We start from the raw sequence: 20687 nt of genomic DNA, 5'->3' as shown, positions 1-20687 counted from the left end.
TTTCTCCCGCTGTTTTATCGATAAGAAAATCCTTACAACAAAACAACTGCTTTTATTTAATTTAGCCAGAGGTTTTTAATAAATTTAAGAGCCTGGAGCGGCATAAAAAACTAATTTCGCCCGTATACGTTTTTGTGTAGTATTCGTACAATTCCTCTTTTAAGCCAAAAGAGTATTTCTAGCTTTTTTCGCTTATTGTATTTACGTTTTCAACAATCGATAGCCCCAAGGACTGATAAGAAATTACTTGACGCGCTTTACAACACAGACCAAACAACTGTTTTTATTTTATTTACCCAGAGTTATTTTAATGAATTTAAACAAAAATAATGGCAGAAGCCGCTAATGTGCGCCAGAACCTGCAGAATGTGCCCTCGATATTTGAAATATCGGCGGCGGAGACACTGGACAACCTAATTTACCCGGCTCTCAGCAAGATCTTCGACTACTTTGGTTTGCGGCTGGACTTTAAACTTTGGGGAAGTTTGCGGATTCAAGAGGAGCTATCACCATTGTTGACCTGGCTGCTGCAGTACTTGTATCTCCGGAAAAGAGCATCCTCGTTTGGCGAGAGCTTCTACGGACTGCAACGGACGGTTACGGAAACTGGGGATTTGCTGAGCCGCCGGCAGCAATTCACATCCGCCACATTGTTGACCTTCATTCCTTACCTGGAACGAAAGTTGAAGAGCAGAATAGCCCGCCATGAGGACACAAATCCCTGGGAGCAGCGACTGCTCAGTGCCTTCCATGCTTTTCATGCCGCCAAGGCGGCGCACACATTCCTTTACCTGATCAAATACGCTTCAAGTCATTCGCCCATCTTCAAATCGTTGGGTCTGACCCTCCGCTATCCCAGTGAGCCTCCCAAGGAAGATCAATGGACCTATCTCGTCCTCAAAATGCTAGAGGTCTTGGCCTTTTTCCTGCAGTTCGTGCAATGGTGGTACTCCACGGATCAGCGACGCAAAGTCGGAGGCACCCTGCTCAATCCGGAGGCCATGCCCAGGAAGGAGCTACCCCCGGAAGTCGAGAAGACTCTGCCCAAACGAGGCGAATGCCCAGTTTGCTTGCTGCCCATCCAGACACCCACTGCCTGCTCCGTTTCTGGGTTCGTATTCTGCTGGAAGTGCATCGTTAGCCACATGAAGGAGCATGGATGTTGCCCGGTCACCCAGTATCCTATTAGTCTGGACGATCTAGTTCGCATTTACGAAACATAACCCTAAGTATTTTGTTGTCTTTTACACGATTTTGTTAATACATTCAATAAGAAAATTACGTGTTTAGATTTCACTGAGGTAAAAGCCCATTCGCTGATCGTAGCATATATAGACGTGGTAGAAGTCGAAATAAGCCAGGCATAGATACAAACAGAAGCACTCGCTCGAGACAAACTCCCCAAAGCCAAAAATGGAGTAGGCTGTAGGATAAACACGAATTTAAACTATAAAGATACTATTTTTACCCGCTCAACTCACCAAAGGGAAGGCAAAACTTCTGGTGGATAAAGTAAAATAACCACATTATCACCACGGTTACAAAGTAGAGGAAAACCAGTTTGCTTTTCAGCCGTATGGACAGCTCCTCGTGCAGCTGCTGTCTATCCTTGTCGAGCATATAATACTTGCAGCACACGAAGGATCCCGCCATGTAGATGGCACACGACATAAACAGGGATAAAGCGATGGCAATGTGAAGCAGTGAGTCGCCATCCACTTGGGCAAAGGTTCCCCAGAGCAGCATAATAAAACTACTGACCGCCAGCAACATGACTATCAGGTAGCCGAAACTTCGGACCGCTTTGGGCAAAGTCCTCCGGTAAAAGCGGAACTGCAACCAGGCATTCGCAATCCAGAAGGGAAACTCCATCCAACATGCAAAGGCCCAAATACTGTGCTGCGACTTGGCAGCCGCCGATGTGGTGGGGAAAAAATTGAAGACATGGCAGGAAGTGTATGTCGTGGCCGCAAAATCCGTGGCAATGGCCATCACCAGGTTGTAGGCCATGCACAAGGGCACTTGCAAAAGTCCAAGGGCCAGAAAAGGACCCACCGGTAAGCGAAAGTGCCGCTGAGGCCCCAAATCCTTCATTGAACTAGGTAGCATCTTTAGTTTATCCTCATGAAAGTGATTCATTTTGGCACAAATAAAAATAATTCGTTTCCTAATTCTCACAGCTTATACTACAAGTAGAATGACAGATTTTACAGTGATATCTTGTTAGTATTAAAAAAAAAAATGTTGCTTGCTGTCAAAATAACCAGCCTAAAGTTTGTGACACATGTGCATATCATACCTTAAAAATCATTTAAGAAATTTCAAAATATTGTATATTAATATTACGAAATGGTATACACAATTTAATTAAAATATTCCTAATTTATCATTTATCCAAATTCAAATAAATACAATTTTATGCTTACAAAGTATTAAAATCCATAAAGCCATTTTTAAATTGCGTTTTGTATAAAAAAGAATATTCTTAAAGCCTTTTTCTTATCCAAGAGCAAGTGTAAAAATATTGCATTACATAAAAGTGGAACACGGTTCGAATTTAACTAGATTCCTTACAAACTTTTTAAGCTTACAATATTATTAAAGAACCATTAAAGAACGTGTGAAAGCCTTAAATAAAAGCGTGTGTAAGCATTAGATCCTGTCATACTGAATCGTTTCCTGTCGGAGTCCTTCGGAAGCGGGTTCCTTTGGTAAAATTAAGTAAACTTTGAGCTTAAGCTAAACACCTCGGCGGCTGGCTGGATGATATGGCGGCGTTGTGGGGATCGACCTTGCAATTGATCTATAATTGTGATAGGTAAAGGCCGTGCTTGGCATCGCATACCACGTTGAGGGCGTAAAAGTCCCAGTAGGATGTCATGTGAAAGCCCATGTTGGTCAGCACTACGATGTACTCGAACAAGGCAAAAAAGGTGTAGACTGTGGAAATTTATATTTCAGTTTAGAGGCATGCGGAACAATGTATCGGCATGCAACCAGAGTAATGGGTAAGGAATAAAATGATTTGAGGATTTTAAAACCATCAATCACTCACCTCCCGCCTCGCAATGGGAATTGTGCCTGACGAAGCAGTAGCCAGCCAATCCAAAGGCCACCACATTCACCAGAAACAGGTTCCTCTTGTATCTAAGTGATTTCTCCTCGTGTGGCAGGAGTACGGTTTTCCGGGTATTCCTATTGAGCAGGTAGGAGACCAGCATATAACACTCGGAACAGGCTATAAACACCACAAAGGCGTTCCTATGCGTTTCATAGTGATCCGCGGAGGTCCAAAATGAGAGGCAGAAAAGGGCCAAGTCCTCGATGACATTCAGGAAGCAGGCCAGGATGCCCAGCAATCGCCGGCTCCTACGGATATGTTCCCTGTAGTGCTCCAGGTAGATTTTGGCCACCGCCAAACGAAGTGGTAAATGCAGGAAGATGGCCAATCGCCAAACGGTTTTCTGCGGCTCATAGTTCCCAATGGCTGCCGAAACGGAGGGCAGATAGTTGGTCACATCGCAGTGGGTGTAGGTGCTCCTCACAAAGTCAAAGGTCAGCGACCAAATCACACAGAAGAAGAATCCTCCGAGGGGCAAACTCAGAGCCACCAGTGCCAGTCTTGAGAAGGGAAGCCGGAAGAAGACGCTTTTGGGATCGTTAAAACGCTCGTATGTGGGCAGCATTTCAACTTTGGAGATTGGGATGGATTGGTTGGGTCTGGAGTCGTTTCTTCAGCGGCTCACGCTCCACATTCTCCAGTTCGTCGGCTCCCAAATAAGCTAATCTCGGTCTTTTCCGCGCACTTTTCTGCTTACGTCGTAAACATTGCGAAAAGAAGTTGTAAACAAGTGATCGATAAACAGCTGGCTATCGACCGAATGGCGGGGGTGGTTAATTATCGTGTTTCCTCAAACACAATTTTTTAAATTAAACTTATTCTTAACGTGGCGCTTATATAAGTGGCCCTTATAGATAAACAGTTTTATCATCAACACTAACGGGGCGGATACTTAATCTGAACGCCAAAATACAACAGCCAACAGTGCTGGTCATTATCGATTTATAAAAGTAGCTATTTGGATTGAAAGAAATAAATTCAAAGCTTGGGGGTTTTGCTTTGTTAACTATTGTTTGATTTAAATAAATCTATTCTAAGTTAACATTTTTTAATAAAAAAGTTTCAGTGATAAAAAAATATTGTTAATATAAATGCATTTTTTGTTATGTTAGCAAAACTAGCTTAGATAGATACTCCGGCTAGACTTCGCTAAAAAATAACCAGGTGTCCAGCCCTATCCACTGCCACCCGCAACCTCAATCGATATCGATAACTTTTCGCCGGCTGCGTGACATCACTAGCAGCAGTAAAACAAAACAACAAGCGCAAAAAAAAAGAGAAACTGCATTGTTTACCAGATTTTAAGGGCACCCGAAACCCAAATTAAATCCTGCCGAGATGGACATCCTACTGGCCAACGTGAGCGGGCTGCAGTTCAAGGCGGAGCGGGATTTGATCGAGCAGGTGGGCGCCATTCCGCTGCCCTTCTACGGCATGGACAAATCCATTGCGGCCGTCTGCAATTTCATCACCCGGAGTGGCCAGGAGTGCGACAAAGGAAGTGCCTGTCCATTCCGACATATTCGCGGCGACAGGACGATCGTGTGCAAGCACTGGCTGCGCGGACTGTGCAAAAAGGGCGACCAGTGCGAGTTCCTGCACGAGTACGACATGACCAAGATGCCCGAGTGCTACTTCTACTCCAGATTCAATGCCTGCCACAACAAGGAGTGTCCCTTCCTGCACATCGATCCGCAGAGCAAGGTGAAGGACTGTCCGTGGTACAAGCGCGGCTTCTGCCGCCATGGCCCCCATTGCAGGCATCAGCATCTCCGGCGCGTCCTGTGCATGGACTATTTGGCCGGGTTTTGCCCCGAAGGACCCGCCTGCAAGCATATGCATCCACATTTCGAACTGCCCCCGCTGGCGGAACTGAGCAAGGACCAGTTGCACAAGAAACTGCCCACGTGCCACTATTGCGGCGAGCTGGGCCACAAGGCCAACTCCTGCAAGCAGTATGTGGGCAGTCTGGAGCATCGCAACAACATCAATGCCATGGATCACTCGGGCGGAGGGCATTCTGGCTACTCCGGTGGTCATTCTGGGCATTCTGGCCATTCCGAGGGCAATGACAATGACAACTCCAACCCCAACAACAGTCACCACAGTCAGCATGGTCCACATGGGCAACATGGTGGACCCGGTGGTGGTGGTGGCGGTTTCGTCAAGGTGCCCACGCCGCTGGAGGAGATCACCTGCTACAAGTGCGGCCACAAGGGACACTACGCCAACAAGTGTCCCAAAGGACATCTCGCCTTTCTCTCCAATCAGCATAGTCATAAGTAGTATCCTCCTCTGCTCTGTATGATTAGATTGTAAGCGAGTGCAGCAAATAAAGGTTGAAAAGGGTTCCGTTCCGGCCCCCAGAAGCCACAGAGATCGAAAGATCCTTACTCCATTGATCATTTCATCCCTGAAAAAAGAGTGTTGGCCTGCATTTTTCAAAAATGTCCTATTAACTGCCAGTAGATTGTATTTTGTTATCAACGAAATAAAATTTTTCATAAGACTTTAAATATATATTATTTTTGAAGAACGTCTTAGATATGTGAGACTTTAGAACGAATTCTTAAGGGCTCTTTTAGTGGAACCGTCATTAGTAAATTAAAAAAATTTAAATAAAGCAACTATAGATATTCATTAAATTTAAAAAATAATTAGTGTGAAAAAATACTTAATTTTATTGAAACTTATTCATGAACAGATATTCAAAAAACTAAGAAAAAATTTTAGAAGCAAAAACACTTAAATTCATAAAAAAATAACAACATACAGAAAATACTTTCAAAAGAATAGGTCTATTATATATGTAACAATCGTTTTATATCTTAGTTTTTAAAATTTCAAATTTTCCTTTAGGCGCTTAGCATTCTGATCCAAGTTTTCCACCAGCCTTGAGTCTCATATTTTAGGTATTCCGAATCCCACAGAAAGATTGATTGGCATGGCAACGGTCACACTGTCTGGATCGAGATTTCAACTCGTCAACAATTGCGCACTAAATTTTCAGTAAAAACAAACAGAGACGAACGTTCCGAGGCATTGAAAACTAGTTTAAATACAGAGCAGCCATGACAATTTTGGGCAAATTGCGGGGGGAGATCACGGACCAGGAGAAGGTGCCACTGCCGATGAACCTCAACGATGAGACGCTGATGCATCATGGCTCCCTAATCGCAGTGAGTTTAGTTTGCATTCCATCCCATTTCCCAGAGAAGATATATGTACATATGTAGCCTCATTTTTGCGCAATCGTTTTGCGAGAGGTGTCCTTGTGTCCAACCCACCCCCTTGTCCTTCTGCCCCCAAAAAAAGCCACAAGTTCTGCCAGGGGGGTGGTGCTCCGAATCGGAATCCGAATTTGCAGCCTCAGCGCAGGCAGAGGCAGAGCTCGACCTGCAGGCCATCGATTTTTCCCCGCTGGAATTCCTTGTCGCCCCCAAATTCCACCACCCACCTCCCCTCCCCCAAATGACGTGTACCCATTCACTTTCCTGGGCTTTCCCCGCCAAGGACTACTCACATTTCTCGAGGTCAGCGGTGGGTCTCTTCCTGTTGCTGGTGGAGATTGCAGATTGGCCCTGACAGCTGGGGTAAACCCAATTTGGGTTGCAATTTCAGATCATACTTTTTGTGTGTGCAGGTTTTGCTCTTTGGCCCCGCACACACAGTGACCTCGATAAGTATGCGAACGTGGAGAGTATCCAAAGAAAGTCGTGTCTTATCAGCTGGCAGTCATACATAAACACTCCCAGCCAATTTGAGTTCTAAACATATTTCCCAATCTCTCCCCCATATCAAGTTTCTACGATAATGCAGCGACAGCAATCAGCTGGCATTGTTCACTTTAATATTTTACTACTGCACAATGATATAAACAATAAAAAGTAAAAGTACAAAAGTAAATTTTAATAAATGATGTTTTGAAAAAATTATTTATCCTAACTTTAAAAGCGTTAAAAAGCTATGCTTTTACATATAACTGTCAATTAAAATTTTTTATTTAAAAAAAAATCTTTTAGACTCATGTATTATTTAGTACATTTTTGTGCTTATTTGTTGTGTTTATAGTTGTACTAAGGTCCACTCTAACTAGCATGCAAACGATTTCAATTGACTAAATGGTTGCAAGGGGAACATTTATTGTTTGACCTATCTGAGAAGTGCTTGCTAACGACGCAGTAAGCGAGTGTTTAAGCAAAGCAAAGGGATGCAGTTTTGATTGTCCTAATCTTAGTTCTGGAAAGTCCCATTTATTTTACATAGCACCCAGTAAAGAAGTATTGTTCAGCAAAGGCAACTTTTGGACTTATAGAATTTTCCTTTGAGTCAGCTTATTTATTTATTCGTTTTGCCGACGACTTTATCGCTGTTTTTATGACTGTTCCATTGGGAAACAATAAGTATATCTTGATAAGGGGGGAACACAAGAAGGCTTTTAGCGTATTTTGTTAGATTTTTGTTTTGTCTTTTATAAAGATTGTAGTTTTTTTTAAATATATTTTTTACAGTTTGAGGAGTATTATTTTAAACCTAACCAATTTGTTCTTATTTGTATATCAAATTCCAAATAAAATTGTTTTTATTTATATAAAATCGATATAAGGTCATAATTTGTATAAAAAAGTCTGTTAAGAATTGCTTTTCGTTATATTATTTTTTTTTTTTTAATTTTGAATGAAAAATCTATATAAAATTTAATTGAAATTATTTCGCCCATGGGCACTATCCCCAAAAAATGTATAAATTCACCTTATTTAAACCCCAATTTCCCATTCACAGCCCAAGGTGGCTTACAGCGACAATGAAGCCGATGCGGAATCGATGGTCTTCAATAGGCCCCAGCACCATTGCCTCAAGTCCTTTCTGCTGTTCCTGATCGCCGTGGTCGTGATGCTCCTGGGTGTGTTGGGCGGATGGACCCTATATCGCGTATACGCCCCATCGCACGGAAGCATGAGGTACCACGCCCTGTGCGAGATTCCCTATCCAGAGGACTCGATGGAAATGGCGCGTGTGTATCCACGCTCCGATGGACCCTTCGCCTTGAACTGGCGCTCCCTGCTGCCCGACTTTGGACCCCCGATGACAAACAGTGAATCCCTCGATGACAACTACTTCCGCGAGGACATCGAGCTGGATGGCGATAGCGATGAGGAGGGATACGCCCGTGTGGACGTGCCCGACTTCAAGGATGGACGGCGAGGTCGTTTCATGCACGACTTCAAGGAGAATCAGTCGGCCATTATCGACACCACCACTGGCAGGTGCTTCATCATGCCCTTGGATCGGGATACCACTCTGCCGCCCACCAGCTTTGTGGATCTCATGAAGAAGATGAGCACTGGCTACTACAACATCGATACGGAGCGCGTTCGGCGCCAGATGCGCGTGGTGACGCCCCGCATCACCGATCTCTCGCTCATCTCGGAGCGAATTGCCAACGAGTGCTACGACATGAAGGTCTACATGATGGAGAAGTTCGTCTCGGGCAGTAAGTTTCCCCTTACTTATCATTGATTGTTATGCTTCATCGTTTACAACTAGACTAAGAGAGCAAATCACTAGATAACTCTCGTTTTTTAATTACCTATCACTGATGGCATGCTGCATCGTTTACAAACAGATTCAGAGAACATTTCACTAGATTACTCAAGCTTTTACCCTGCTTGAAAACTAATTGCACGCTTCATCGTCTACAACCAGATTCAGAATACATTTCACTAGATTACTGTAGCTTTTACTTGACTTAACACTAAATGCATGGTTTCATCATCTTCAACCAGAAACATTTCAGTTAATTACCCTAGCTTCTACCCTGACTAATAACTGATTGCATGCTTCATCGTCTAGAACCAGATTTAGGGAACCTTTCATTAGACAATGCATTTGCATGCTTCATCGTTTACAACCATATTTAGGTAACATTGAACTAGACAACACTAGTTTTTGCCTTAGCAATTACCAATTGCATGCTTCATCGTCTACAACCTTATACCTTATACCCTTTTCCTTTGCAGTTTCGAAGAGATCGGCTGATCCTCTGCCTGATTCCGGCAAGTACGCCGAGTTCATGGGCAAGGGAGTCATCGAGTACGATTTGGCCAATATTGCCGAAGTGGAGGCCTATGAGGCAAATGAGGCTAACCAACGGGCCTGAGCATCCAGAGAGGAGGATCTTTTAAGCTACAACACCCCATATTGAATACACAACCTAAAGAAATTATTACTTAGAATCGATTTATACATATAGCGAAGAGAAGCGATGAGATCTGTTCGAAGCCATGCCTAGAAGTGGTCTAGATCTGGTTTAACACTGGTTAGCAGGACACGTGCACCCCACTCCGGGTGGATATATATCATCATTGGCCAAGTTAAGCGAATCATGGACGACGACCCTAGTAAAGAAGCGTAACGAAAATGTACCTAGAACGCAATCAAAGCGATCGACGAAATTGTGACAAATACGAGCAATGTATTAGCCTCGGGTGCGGAATTAAAATTGAGAAGAGATTGGATCAGATTAGAGATTGCTACAACACACACACACTCACACAGACACACTGCGGCATTCCAAGTACATATTTTATATATATGCTCTTAAACTATTCTAACAATTAATGTATAGAACGGATTCAGATCGAAGCTATTTACATGGAAAAACCAAAACCAAAAACCCAACCAGGAAAAACCGAAAGAGGAACGGAAACTATCAGCATGCGTCGAGTGGGAGAGAAACAAATTAATCTAAATGTTCTTTAAAACTACTTAAATGTATTAAACGCGAATTTGTGATCTTTAGCCGTTTTCTTTTTATTGGCGGGCTTAACATGTTTCTCCTTCATTAGAATACTAACAAAAACATGTTTCTTTCGACTAGCATATATTTAAACTTAAATTATTATTATTATTTTAAACAGATACTATTAACAATAACAATTTCACGGTTAAATCTAGAAGTAGGCCTTGCAGAGAGCAATAGTGTGATCCACTCCGTAGGCAACTTTGGTAACTTTACCATTGATGGCCGCCTTGAAGGGGAAGAACTGATCCTTTTTGTGTCCCAAGCCCAGATGACCGAATCTATTCTTTCCCCACATGAAGAGATCTCCATCCGAGTTGACAGCGCCCATGTGAAAGACTCCGCATCCAATGGAAACCACCGAAGTCGCGTTGCTAAAGTCATTCCTTCCAAAGAGCGGCGGCAAGAGATGCTGTGGCTTGGAAGTTTGCTCCACAAAAGATCCAAAACCGAGGATGCCAAAGCCCCAGGTGTAAACCAAACCCTGATCATTGAGGGCCATGCAAAAGGATCCGCCTGCAGCCACATCCTTGATCTTGCCAATGGATTTGGTTAGCTTGAGAGCTCTGGGTACATTTATTTGGGTCTGCGCATGTTCAGAGTCATCCAGCTGTCCATACTCCGAGTTGCCCCATCCGAAGGCATCGCCTGCTTCGTTCAGGGCCAAAACGCAATCCGATGAGCAGCTTAGTCGCACAATTTTCTCCTTTTCTATGTCGCCGCCTATGAGGGTTATCTGCCCGGCTGTGTGGTAATTTCCCTGGCCAGTCTGACCATCTGCACCCCAACCGCAGGTGTGAACCCGACCGGTTTTGGTCAGGAACATGCTGTGATCCTGTCCGCATTCTACCTGGACTATTTCATCATCCTTGCCGCATATATCTTCCTGCGGAATTCTGTGGATTAGGGCACTCTTGCTGTAACGCTCCTCCTCGATGATAGAGCGACCACACTGCCCATAGGAGTTGTTGCCCAATGTGAAGATGGTTCCGTTTCTGGTCAGGATCACCAGATGAGCTCTTCCCGCTGACATGCTCTTCACCTGCATATCTTCATCCGATTCTCCTTGCACTCTGGGTAGTTTTATGGCTGTGGGATAGATGATCACATCCAGATTGGCTGGATCCTTCGGATTACCCTTGACTTGGAAACCCAGTTGGGAATCCGTGTTTAGGCCGCTGCCAAAAAGTGTCTCCCCGTCGTCTCTTTTTACGGCGTAGGCTGTGAACCCGTAACCTGCCGCCACATCCGTAATATCATTATTGTTGGAGAATTGCAACCTAGTGGGATGATGAACCATCTCCGTGTAGCGTTCCTTGGCTTTCTTCACATTGGTTTGGAGGCCCAGAGCTCCAGTTTCCTGGAATCCCCAAACGTAAACGCGGTTCTCATGGCTGTCCGTGGTTTTCGGGGTGTATTCCTTGATTTTTGACTTATCCTGGGCCAGAACTACCCGCTTGGCCTTTGCTGTATATGATCTGCTGATCCCAAGACCAATTTTTCCGGCTTTAAGCATGGTTTAACAGCTAAAATTAATATATCAGGTAATTCAATCAAAACAAACCAGAAATAGTGTTGCAAAATACCATTGCTCACCCATCGATAGGAGAGATGGAAAAACATCGATGGCGCCCCGCCAAACATCGATGAAAGCGATGTTTTGAAAACATCGATGGCATCGATGTTGGCATCGATTGCTCTAATCGAAATCGGATGGGCGAGTGAAAGAAACGGCTCCGGCAAAATCATTAAAAATTAATTAATTAACCGCAAATCAGCGCTCCAAAAGTGTGCAAACAACTCGGTATTAAAAGTAATTAACGCGTGCGGTTATTAGAGGACTCGAAAATCGTTAAATTCCCAGGATTTGTGTGTTTTTCCACTCGCCGCAGCAGCATATGTACACACACACACGCGCACCCCCGCCCCAAACACACACACACACACTCGGAAATATATATATGTATATATATAATATTATAATTAAAGTTGTGTTTTAAAGTGTGTGCGTAAAGTGCAATAGCCCAGTGGAAAGTGGAAGTGAAATAGAGTGTGGTGTTCCAGGAGTTCCAGCAGTTTTGAGTGTCGTCTTAACACACATGTCTTCCCATTTGCTGCTGGCTTTTCCAAGGGCTGGTGCTAAGGGTTAAGGATTGAGGATAAGGACACACGGATAGCGGATACGGATACGGATAAGGAGTGCCAGGCGGAGAATCAGGAGGAATATAGGAGTTGTCCAATCGCTTCGTCTCCGGTAGGTACACACAAAATATTCGGCTGCTCCTTTTTAGCTCCTGTTTGTGGCCTCTCTCGAAAATCTCTCATTCATCTCTCTCTCTCTTGCCTCTCTCTCTTTGGTCCTGCGCTTTCTCTCTCTCACCACCTGGTGGTGCGTAGTCCTTTTGGTCCACCACCCCTGGTGGGTGGCGGTGCTGCAACCCTTAACCCTCGGCTTCCCATCACCTTTTTTTTGGGTAACCATGGTCGTGTGTTTACCGGTAACTGTGCCACCAAAAGTGCTAGTGTTCTGAAGTACCTTTACAGTACCATTAATAGTTACCTTAATAAATATCTGGTACTTTTTTCCCTCGAACCTTTTGTTCCTCAGAGAAGAATTTCATACGAATATAAAGTTATCCTTGGTTTAAGATTATATTTATATTGTATATTTAAATTGATGTAACTTAGTTGTGTGCCATCAAAAGGGCTATTGTTAGAGAGTACCTTCAAAATTGTGCCCTAATAAATACCAGGTACTTTTTTGCCCAACTCAGATATCAGATAACTTAGTACTGTGCTGATAGTTTTAAAGATGATTGACACAATATTTAAATTGATTGAATTGGCACAATTGATTTTCATTTAATCCTAGTCTATGGTTCTGAAAAAATCTTAAAATTTTTACCCATGTACTTGCACACTATTTAGGTACAACAAGACGCATAGCTTTCCCAACACTGGCCATGAGTCCTGCCCTCTAACCTCACTCCCATTTTTAAGGACAAGAAGCCGACCCTCTCGCTGCCGAAAATCCACCACCTCGCAGAGATTTTGCGCAGCATCTCTGGGCACGGCCGGCAAATGTGACAGACTCCCTCGGCAACAATCCCAAAAAGTAGAAAAAGTAAAACAAAGCCGAAAACCGAAAACGAAACCCCATTCGAATCCCATTCCCCAGCAAAAGTATTTACTTAATCAACTTGGGGAATGGAGTTGCGGCCCAAGAGAATGAGTGATCTTATGTAAACAGGGGCGCCCTTTGCCTCCCACGACACCAGATAAGAGACTGCTCCACACAAATGGCCCACTTTCAGTTCCTCCATTTCTTCCCTACCCCCACCCATCCAAGTCGTAACTCAATGTTATAGACCCAAATGCTCTCATTTCGGGGGCCACCAATTTGTTTATGATGGTTTTCGGGGGCTAGTAGCTGGTGGCTACTACTCCCTCGCCTGGAACCGATCTTCGGAAAACAATGGAGGGGAAAGAAAACTTTCCGCCTCATAAACTCATAGGCTTGTCCCGTCGAGCACGTGCAACTCTTTCATTTTTCAGCACTTCCCTCTTTCTCTCAAATAGACGAAATGTTGTCAAGAAAACAATAAACGAATGCACAGAAAAAAATATCTTTTGAATGCAGAAATTTTTCAACTGTCATGCTATATGAATCATATTTTGAAGTTTCTGTAAACAGCAATGGAATGTTTAAAGTTAAAAATATAACAATGTTTATTTCATATCAGAATCAGACTTAACTTATCAGTTTAATTCAAGTTCATATCATATAAATAACATATGTTTGTATATTTGATAGTTGCAAAGATAAAAGTTGCTTACATACTCTTTCTACTATTAGTATCAACTTAATCTTATCTATTTACTTCAAAATCATATCATTGGTATATTCAACTTTACAAATTCCACCCGATTTCTGTGATTCTCTATCACCAGTGTAATGTCAATGTCTTGGGCTTATGCAAGCGCAAACAATAACAAAACAATTGCCAAGCCAGAAAGAAGAAAATCCAAATCCAACGGTGGTGCAGTTCAGTTCATTGGCAGTCAGCCAGCCAAGCGTTTCATGTTTACCAGGGCCTCCTCCTCCTCCTCCTCCTCCTCCTCGTACTCGTACTCGTACCGCCCCCTTATCACTCGAGCATTTGCACAAACATAATCTTTTTTGGGTTCTTTCTCCGTAGCTATCTGGGTTCGGTTACGGTTTCACTCCCCGCTTTCTCCGCTCGACAAAAAATGAAAACACAAACAATAGCAGGCAGTGAATCACTTTGTGACCAGTTCCTCCACTTCCTCATAAACAGGGTTTTTTCCCGAATTAAACAACCTTTGACTAATCGATAGTAAAATAAACAATTAAACGAAAACTTATATGCCTTATATTTTTTGGTTTGTTAATCTAGAACTTGTAGTCTTTTGTTTCCAAATAAACAAGGCGTTTTCCCTTATCTCAGTTTGAAGACTAATCGGCCGAAAAGTAAACAAACGAACTTGTTATCAAATTAATATTATTATGACTACATTTTAGGCAGGAAGTTCGCTAAATGTTTTAACAAGAATTTGTTAGAAGCTTTCGTTTAAAAAGTGTTTCTTTATATGGGTTCCAGGAATTATAATGAGAAATACTTATAGCTAAAAATCTAAAAATAAACATTTTCAGCTCAATCAGTTTGTCATGTTTGTTTATGATCTAACAACATCCAAACTTCTCTCACTTGCCATAGAAAAGTGAAACCAAAACGGCTTAGATTCAAAGCCCCAGAAGAGCGTTTTCTTGGCTTGTGGCCGACACTTATTGATTTTTAATTATCCCAAGATGGCCCTTGGCTATGACATTGACTTTGATTTTTGCTGCCTTGGCCAATGAACCCATCGCCGTGTTGCTCTTCAGAGATCTCTGGCCCGAACAAGCAACCTTCTTTGCCGCCTGCTAACCGCCTTATGTCACTCGACAAATCTCGGCCAAGAAACCAATTTCCCAATACCGCCAACAATTCCCGTTCGTGACTCATTGCGGTCGAATGTGTCAGTTGTGTTTTCTGTGTCTTGTTTGTGTCTTTCTTGGCCTGAAATGGAGGCGAGATTTCGGTTCTGCAACCTCCGAGTAAACAAATCAATGGCCGATGGGCCACTCATTCGTTCGCCTGGCAATTGGATTCAATTGAGTGGAGTCAGGCATCGGAGGCAACTTTCACTTGCACAGATTTTAATTGCTTCGCAACTGGAATGGCCAGATTCCCTTCCCCTCTCTGCAAACCATCATTATTATTATCATCATATAAACACACTCCACTTCATTCATTCATCCTCATCATCGCCGGCTCGCTGACCCCAAAAACAAACATTCATCTCTCGGCTAATTTTTGAGTTGGTTTTCCTATTTAGTATTTAGTATTTCGTGTTTGAGTACTTGCATTGTATTTTTTAAACTAATCATTTTCACGCTTCTTAGCTTCTTGAGTGCTAAACAATTAAACATAATTTTATTATATCATTTGCTCTCTTCTTTCTTTCTTTCTTTTCATTCACTTTGCTTTATTGCGTTATGTTTACGTTTGCCACGCCTACGCTGCCTTGCGCCCCCATCATGACCACGCCCCCACAGCAATTATGCATTGGCTAGAGGCGATTTGCAGCAAGCTTAGAGTGCCAGCAGCGAGCAGCTGCAATACATAACCACCACCAAACGATCACCATCAAAAAAAAGACTTCATCAAACTCCAAGTCCACCACCAACAACAACAACAACCTCTTGCCTCCAGGAGCAGTCCTTACCAGGAGCAGTCCCAGCTGGAGGAGCAGGAATCCCCCCGCGGCGGAGGAGCAGCCAGTCTGGAATGTTGGAACACCCCCAGCGATTTGTGCGCAACATCCCCGACTCCTCAGCCAGTTCGCAGCAGTATTCGCAGCAGCATCCGCCACAGCTGCCGCAACACCAGAATCTGAATCTGAATCTTAATCAGAATCAGAATCCGAATCTGAGTCAGAATCAGAATCTGAATCAGAACAACCAGATCTACCAGTACCGTCCCCAGGTGCCAGTGCCCGTGCCAGGATCACCTGCCCACCATCAGCGGCACTCGTCGCTCTCTCAGCAGCAGCAGCAGCAACAACAGCAGCAGCAGCATCAGCAGCAGCAGCTACATCACCACCGCACCCTGTCCACCGCCTCCTCCTGCAGCGCCCAGCACAAAAGTGTGACCTTCGGACAGCCAGCGCTCGACTGCGGCGGCAACGGCAGCGGCAGCGCCAACGGAAGCGGTAGCGGCAACTCCTCCAGTGGCAGTGCCGCCGGCAACGCTGGAACCCAACCAATGGCGGGCAACATGAAGCACGGTGAGCTGCTAGTACACACTCTATACAATATTAACAGAGGAGCAAAATGGGGTAAAACCAGGATTTAGGGATTCTAAAACTTCATGACACAAGTCAATTAAATTCTTAGGAAGTAACAATTAAGTATAATCTTGGTTTTGAGTCTATACATACATACATTTTTTTGTACTAGGTCATGAAGTTATAATCCCTATTGTCTTGGTTTTCTCACTCAATACACTCTATACTTTTTTTTTAGAATGAAAATAACAATTCGTATTGTATCCAATCCGCAGGCAAATCTCAGGAAGACGTCTGCTACGTGGTAGCCAAGTACGATTATGCAGCGCAGGGTGCCCAGGAGCTGGATCTGCGCAAGAACGAGCGCTATCTGCTGCTGGACGACTCGAAGCACTGGTGGCGCGTCCAGAACAGCCGCAATCAGTCCGGCTACGTGCCCAGCAACTATGTGAAGAAGGAGAAGCCCTCGCTCTTCGACAGGTGCGTCCTGGTTCCTGGCCCGACTAAACCCAAGCGTTCTTCTCTTGCTCTGATTTCAGCAGAATTAAGCCCTCTATATCTATTCTGTATCTGTATCTGTAGCTGTAGATGTATCTATATACGCGTTCGAACTCCCCCACCTTCCACCTTTTGCTTTGGTTTTAGTAATTTAACTTTAGTAATTAAACTGCTTTCGGCTTTTGTATTTTGTATTTCGAAACAACAAAAATTCGTTTTGCTTTCGTTGTCTGTCGAGCCCCGCCCCTTTGCCCCCCTGAAAACTTAGAAACTCCACTACTAACACCCGAAAACGAACTATAGGACTAGTCTAATAACCCACCTCAGAATCTCCCCAAGAAATCTCTCCAAATCAAAGCTTTTGCCAAAGTCTGACCAAATATCTTGATCTGATCGTTCTGTGCAGCATCAAGAAAAAGGTGAAAAAGGGCTCCGGATCAAAGACGCTACCCAATTGTTCGCCCTCGCGCCAGATCGAGAGTCCAACCATGTCGCGCCGACTGCCCCCAGATCCCGCCGAGGCCATCGGCTCGGCCGTGGTCAAGTACAACTACCAGGCCCAGCAGCCCGACGAACTATCGCTGACCAAGGGCACGCGCATCCTCATCCTGGAGAAGTCAAACGACGGCTGGTGGCGTGGTCAGAGCGGCAACTCCGTCGGCTGGTTTCCCAGCAACTATACCACGGAGGATTGTGATAACGACGGCGAGATCCACACCTACGCCATGGCCGAGAACGTGCTCGATATTGTGGTAAGTGGTTCACTTCTTAGAATTGAAAGCACAAAGGGAAAATCTTAGAATATATACACCTTTACAAGAAAAAATAAAGGAAATTTGCCTACCAATTTAAATTTAACTAATTGTAAACGATGGATCTTCTATCCTTCCTAACCACTGCACCGTTTACAACCTACTGAAATCGCAAATCCTTGATAAAGATTGGCTTCCATAGAATAGATAATAGAAAAAAAGAAAGCAATTTCTCTACCGATTTTCCCCAGCATTTAAATAAAACTTATTGTATTATTGCATCTTCTACCATTCCTAACCACTGCACCGTTTGCAACCTTATCAAAATGGGTAAATCTTAGAATAGATTAGCCACTGCACCGTATACAACCTACTCAGAATTGAGAGTACAATTTTAGAATAGACAATGGAAAAACGAGTGAAAGCAATTTCCCTATCGATTTTCCCCAGCATTTAAACAAAGACGATGCATCTGCTAAGCTTCCTAACCACTGCACCGTTTACAGCCACCTGAAAATATTACCTAATAATGTTTTTTTTTGTATACTTTCCTTCCCACTAAAGGTGGCCCTATACAGCTTCACGTCGAACAACGACCAGGAGCTGTCGTTCGAGAAGGGCGATCGGTTGGAGATCGTGGATCGGCCCGCCTCCGATCCGGACTGGTACAAAGCTCGCAACAACCAGGGCCAAGTCGGTTTAGTTCCACGCAATTATCTCCAAGAGTTGAACGACTACCTGGCCACGCCCTATCGCAATACGAGTGCCAGCGCCGGCAACGGAAATGGAGGAGGTAGCAATGGCGGAGCAGGGGGCGGCGGTGGAGGAGGAGGAGGCGGCGGAAGCGATTCCATGGAGCGTCGCAATGAGGGCAATAAGCCGGCGGCGCAATCCTCTGGCCAGCCAATTGAACGGCCAAATCTGGCGGGCAAGTCGTGGTATTATGGAGCCATCACCAGAAGCCAGTGCGACACGGTGCTCAATGGCCACGGGCACGATGGCGACTTCCTCATTAGAGACAGTGAGACTAACGTGAGTGAAATGCACAATATTGAACTGCCACAACATATCTGAAGCTTTCCCTTTTAAATTATTGGAAATTCAAACTTATCAATTTGTAAATCAAAAAACGCGAATTCTTTATGTTAAAAAGAGCTTTTCTTATATGTTTATACAGTTTTAGTTATGAGAAAAGATAAGTTTACACAATTATGTTGTGATAGTTCAAGTCAGTTTAAATAAGTAAGCAATTAACTTAAATATCCTTTCTTGCAGATGGGCGACTATTCGGTTTCGTTGAAGGCCCCCGGACGCAACAAGCACTTCCGCGTGCACGTGGAGCAGAACATGTACTGCATCGGGCAGCGGAAGTTCCACTCGCTGGACCAACTGGTCGACCATTACCAAAGAGCGCCCATCTACACGAACAAGCAGGGCGAGAAGCTGTATCTGGTGCGATCCCTGCCGAAGGCCAATGGCACGTAAACAGAGTTCCGGGCGGAATCCAGTGCGGCGGAATCTCAGCAACCAGCATCCAGCATCCATATTACCCGTATTCAATCAGCAACACACATATGCAACACAAAATGATATACCAAGGCTAACTTGTAGGCAGCTCAGCGCAGCGCATCGCGACGTGTAGTTCAATGTAGTTCGGTTCGGATATTCAGTTATGGACACTCAGTACAGTACTCAGTTTTGGATTAGATCTGACCAGCGTGTGTATATAGATCGGTTGGTTTAAACGCGACCCGTACATACATATATAGCCACGGACAAACACAAATGACCTTTTTGTACTTTTATATAATTGAATTAACTAAATTACCGCTTAATTATCGCATTGGCTAAAACTAAAGAACCCATCATTGCATTCGATTCGATTTGAGCAATTCTAGATGTCAACATGCAATACCATTTACATATTTACATACCATACATGTGCACATATACTATATTCTAAAGCAAAGTTGTAGCAGACTTAAATGTACACAGAGAAGAGAAGAGAAGAGATCGCCGCTTTTAATCAGAATCACAACACTCGAACATGTAATATGAGATATGATATGATATGATACGATGTCTATTATCCATGCGTTAACCATAAGCACATACTGTATTTCGTGTATGTACTGTACATACATGGGTGAGACACATCCTGATCCTGGATCCAGGACACTCAACCCAAAAACACAGCCAGAGTAAGGAATACGCGCTCCTACAGTCATTTTTGTTATTTATCCATTTAATTATCGACTACGATATAACCACGCAAAAAAACAAAAACAAATACAATTGATATCTCCGGGCGGAGTCGGTGTTCCGCCGCATAATTATAAACATATTTATAATTATAATATAATCGTTTGCTGGCGTGGCGGAGGAGGAGGAAAAGTGGGCGGCGACTTATACGCGTATAAGCCATAATGTACAGTTGATGCAATGCTAACCTAGGCACTTTTTCATCTCTAGATATACGTGTACTCTTATTTACGATTACGATTACGAGAGAGAGATAGTAGAACGCAGCGATTCCAGCTTTAACTTTTGTTTAATTGCTATTATTTGTTTTCCTACGTTTAACATTACGATTATTATTTTGTTTTTATTTAGCTCTAGGAAAGAAATTAGCGAAGGAACGTAACGAAAGGGAGAAGTAAAGTGTGGCTGCCAGTTAAATGACTTTCAACTTTTCTTTCATACGCGAATTTTTAAATTATAAATCTATATAATACGAGTACGTAACATAAAACTTAAATAATTTATAGTAATTTAAACGATTGCTAAACAACCAACTAGTACTAAAGACGAAGAGAACAAACTAGAAATTATACCGAAACGGAAATGAATAAAAATACATTCAAATAAAACATAAACCGACAGAATTCTGTTTACTTACCCATTTGGAAAACAGGAGCTCTTGCAAAGTTCTTGTATTTATTAATAAAATCTTTTGACGTTGCATACTTTTTGGATTATCTTGACAACCATTCTTGATTCTTGAGTTGCAAGTTTTTAATTTAAACTTGGATATCCACAATTTAATGGGAAAATCTTGCACTAACTTTTCTATAGATGATTCCTAAAAGTATGCCAATAAATTTCATTATTATTTTGAATTTTCGAGGCTGTTTTGACCAATTCTACAACGATCACTGGGGAC

General features: G+C 43.3%; 7 protein-coding genes across 9 annotated transcripts; 4 read left to right on the top strand and 3 right to left on the bottom strand.

The window, feature by feature from the left end:
* The first annotated feature begins 242 nt into the window (after positions 1 to 242).
* Positions 243 to 1281, top strand: LOC108149286 (peroxisome assembly protein 12). The gene has a single exon (XM_017276733.2). It carries the CDS (start codon positions 330 to 332, stop codon positions 1221 to 1223), a length of 894 nt encoding a protein of 297 aa, XP_017132222.1. The 5' UTR covers positions 243 to 329; the 3' UTR covers positions 1224 to 1281.
* A 5-nt stretch (positions 1282 to 1286) lies between these two features.
* Positions 1287 to 2279, bottom strand: LOC108149296 (post-GPI attachment to proteins factor 2). Its single transcript, XM_017276745.2, has 2 exons — positions 1482 to 2279; positions 1287 to 1423 (listed from the first exon to the last, which is right to left on the bottom strand). Exons 1-2 carry the CDS (start codon positions 2137 to 2139, stop codon positions 1287 to 1289), a joined length of 795 nt encoding a protein of 264 aa, XP_017132234.1. The 5' UTR covers positions 2140 to 2279.
* A 150-nt stretch (positions 2280 to 2429) lies between these two features.
* Positions 2430 to 3994, bottom strand: LOC108149303 (post-GPI attachment to proteins factor 2). The gene is made up of 2 exons (XM_017276757.2): positions 3056 to 3994; positions 2430 to 2940 (listed from the first exon to the last, which is right to left on the bottom strand). Exons 1-2 carry the CDS (start codon positions 3684 to 3686, stop codon positions 2804 to 2806), a joined length of 768 nt encoding a protein of 255 aa, XP_017132246.1. The 5' UTR covers positions 3687 to 3994; the 3' UTR covers positions 2430 to 2803.
* A 343-nt stretch (positions 3995 to 4337) lies between these two features.
* On the top strand, positions 4338 to 5637 carry LOC108149276 (cleavage and polyadenylation specificity factor subunit 4). Its single transcript, XM_017276722.2, has one exon. It carries the CDS (start codon positions 4460 to 4462, stop codon positions 5405 to 5407), a length of 948 nt encoding a protein of 315 aa, XP_017132211.1. The 5' UTR covers positions 4338 to 4459; the 3' UTR covers positions 5408 to 5637.
* Positions 5638 to 6074: 437 nt separating this feature from the next.
* On the top strand, positions 6075 to 9922 carry LOC108149266 (integral membrane protein 2B). The gene is made up of 3 exons (XM_017276712.2): positions 6075 to 6300; positions 7904 to 8615; positions 9142 to 9922. Exons 1-3 carry the CDS (start codon positions 6193 to 6195, stop codon positions 9279 to 9281), a joined length of 960 nt encoding a protein of 319 aa, XP_017132201.1. The 5' UTR covers positions 6075 to 6192; the 3' UTR covers positions 9282 to 9922.
* On the bottom strand, positions 9910 to 11506 carry LOC108149258 (RCC1-like G exchanging factor-like protein). The gene has a single exon (XM_017276703.2). It carries the CDS (start codon positions 11437 to 11439, stop codon positions 10075 to 10077), a length of 1365 nt encoding a protein of 454 aa, XP_017132192.1. The 5' UTR covers positions 11440 to 11506; the 3' UTR covers positions 9910 to 10074.
* Positions 11507 to 11613: 107 nt separating this feature from the next.
* LOC108149237 (cytoplasmic protein NCK1) lies at positions 11614 to 20400 on the top strand. 3 transcript variants are annotated; one of them, XM_017276683.2, is made up of 6 exons: positions 11614 to 12177; positions 15701 to 16274; positions 16550 to 16754; positions 17179 to 17524; positions 18089 to 18556; positions 18800 to 20400. In XM_017276683.2, exons 2-6 carry the CDS (start codon positions 15776 to 15778, stop codon positions 19007 to 19009), a joined length of 1728 nt encoding a protein of 575 aa, XP_017132172.1. In that variant the 5' UTR covers positions 11614 to 12177; positions 15701 to 15775; the 3' UTR covers positions 19010 to 20400. The 3 variants fall into 3 exon arrangements, with proteins under 3 accessions (XP_017132172.1, XP_017132165.1, XP_017132181.1); XM_017276676.2 differs by having other exon boundaries at positions 15544 to 16274; XM_017276692.2 differs by lacking the exons at positions 15701 to 16274; positions 16550 to 16754.
* Positions 20401 to 20687: the final 287 nt, after the last annotated feature.

This window comes from Drosophila elegans, unplaced genomic scaffold (genome assembly GCF_018152505.1).
Source record: "Drosophila elegans isolate 14027-0461.03 unplaced genomic scaffold, ASM1815250v1 contig_814, whole genome shotgun sequence".
NCBI classification, from domain to species: Eukaryota; Metazoa; Arthropoda; class Insecta; order Diptera; family Drosophilidae; genus Drosophila; species Drosophila elegans.
Note: the sequence above shows the minus strand (reverse complement) of the source record. Positions and strands in the feature narration are given on the sequence as shown.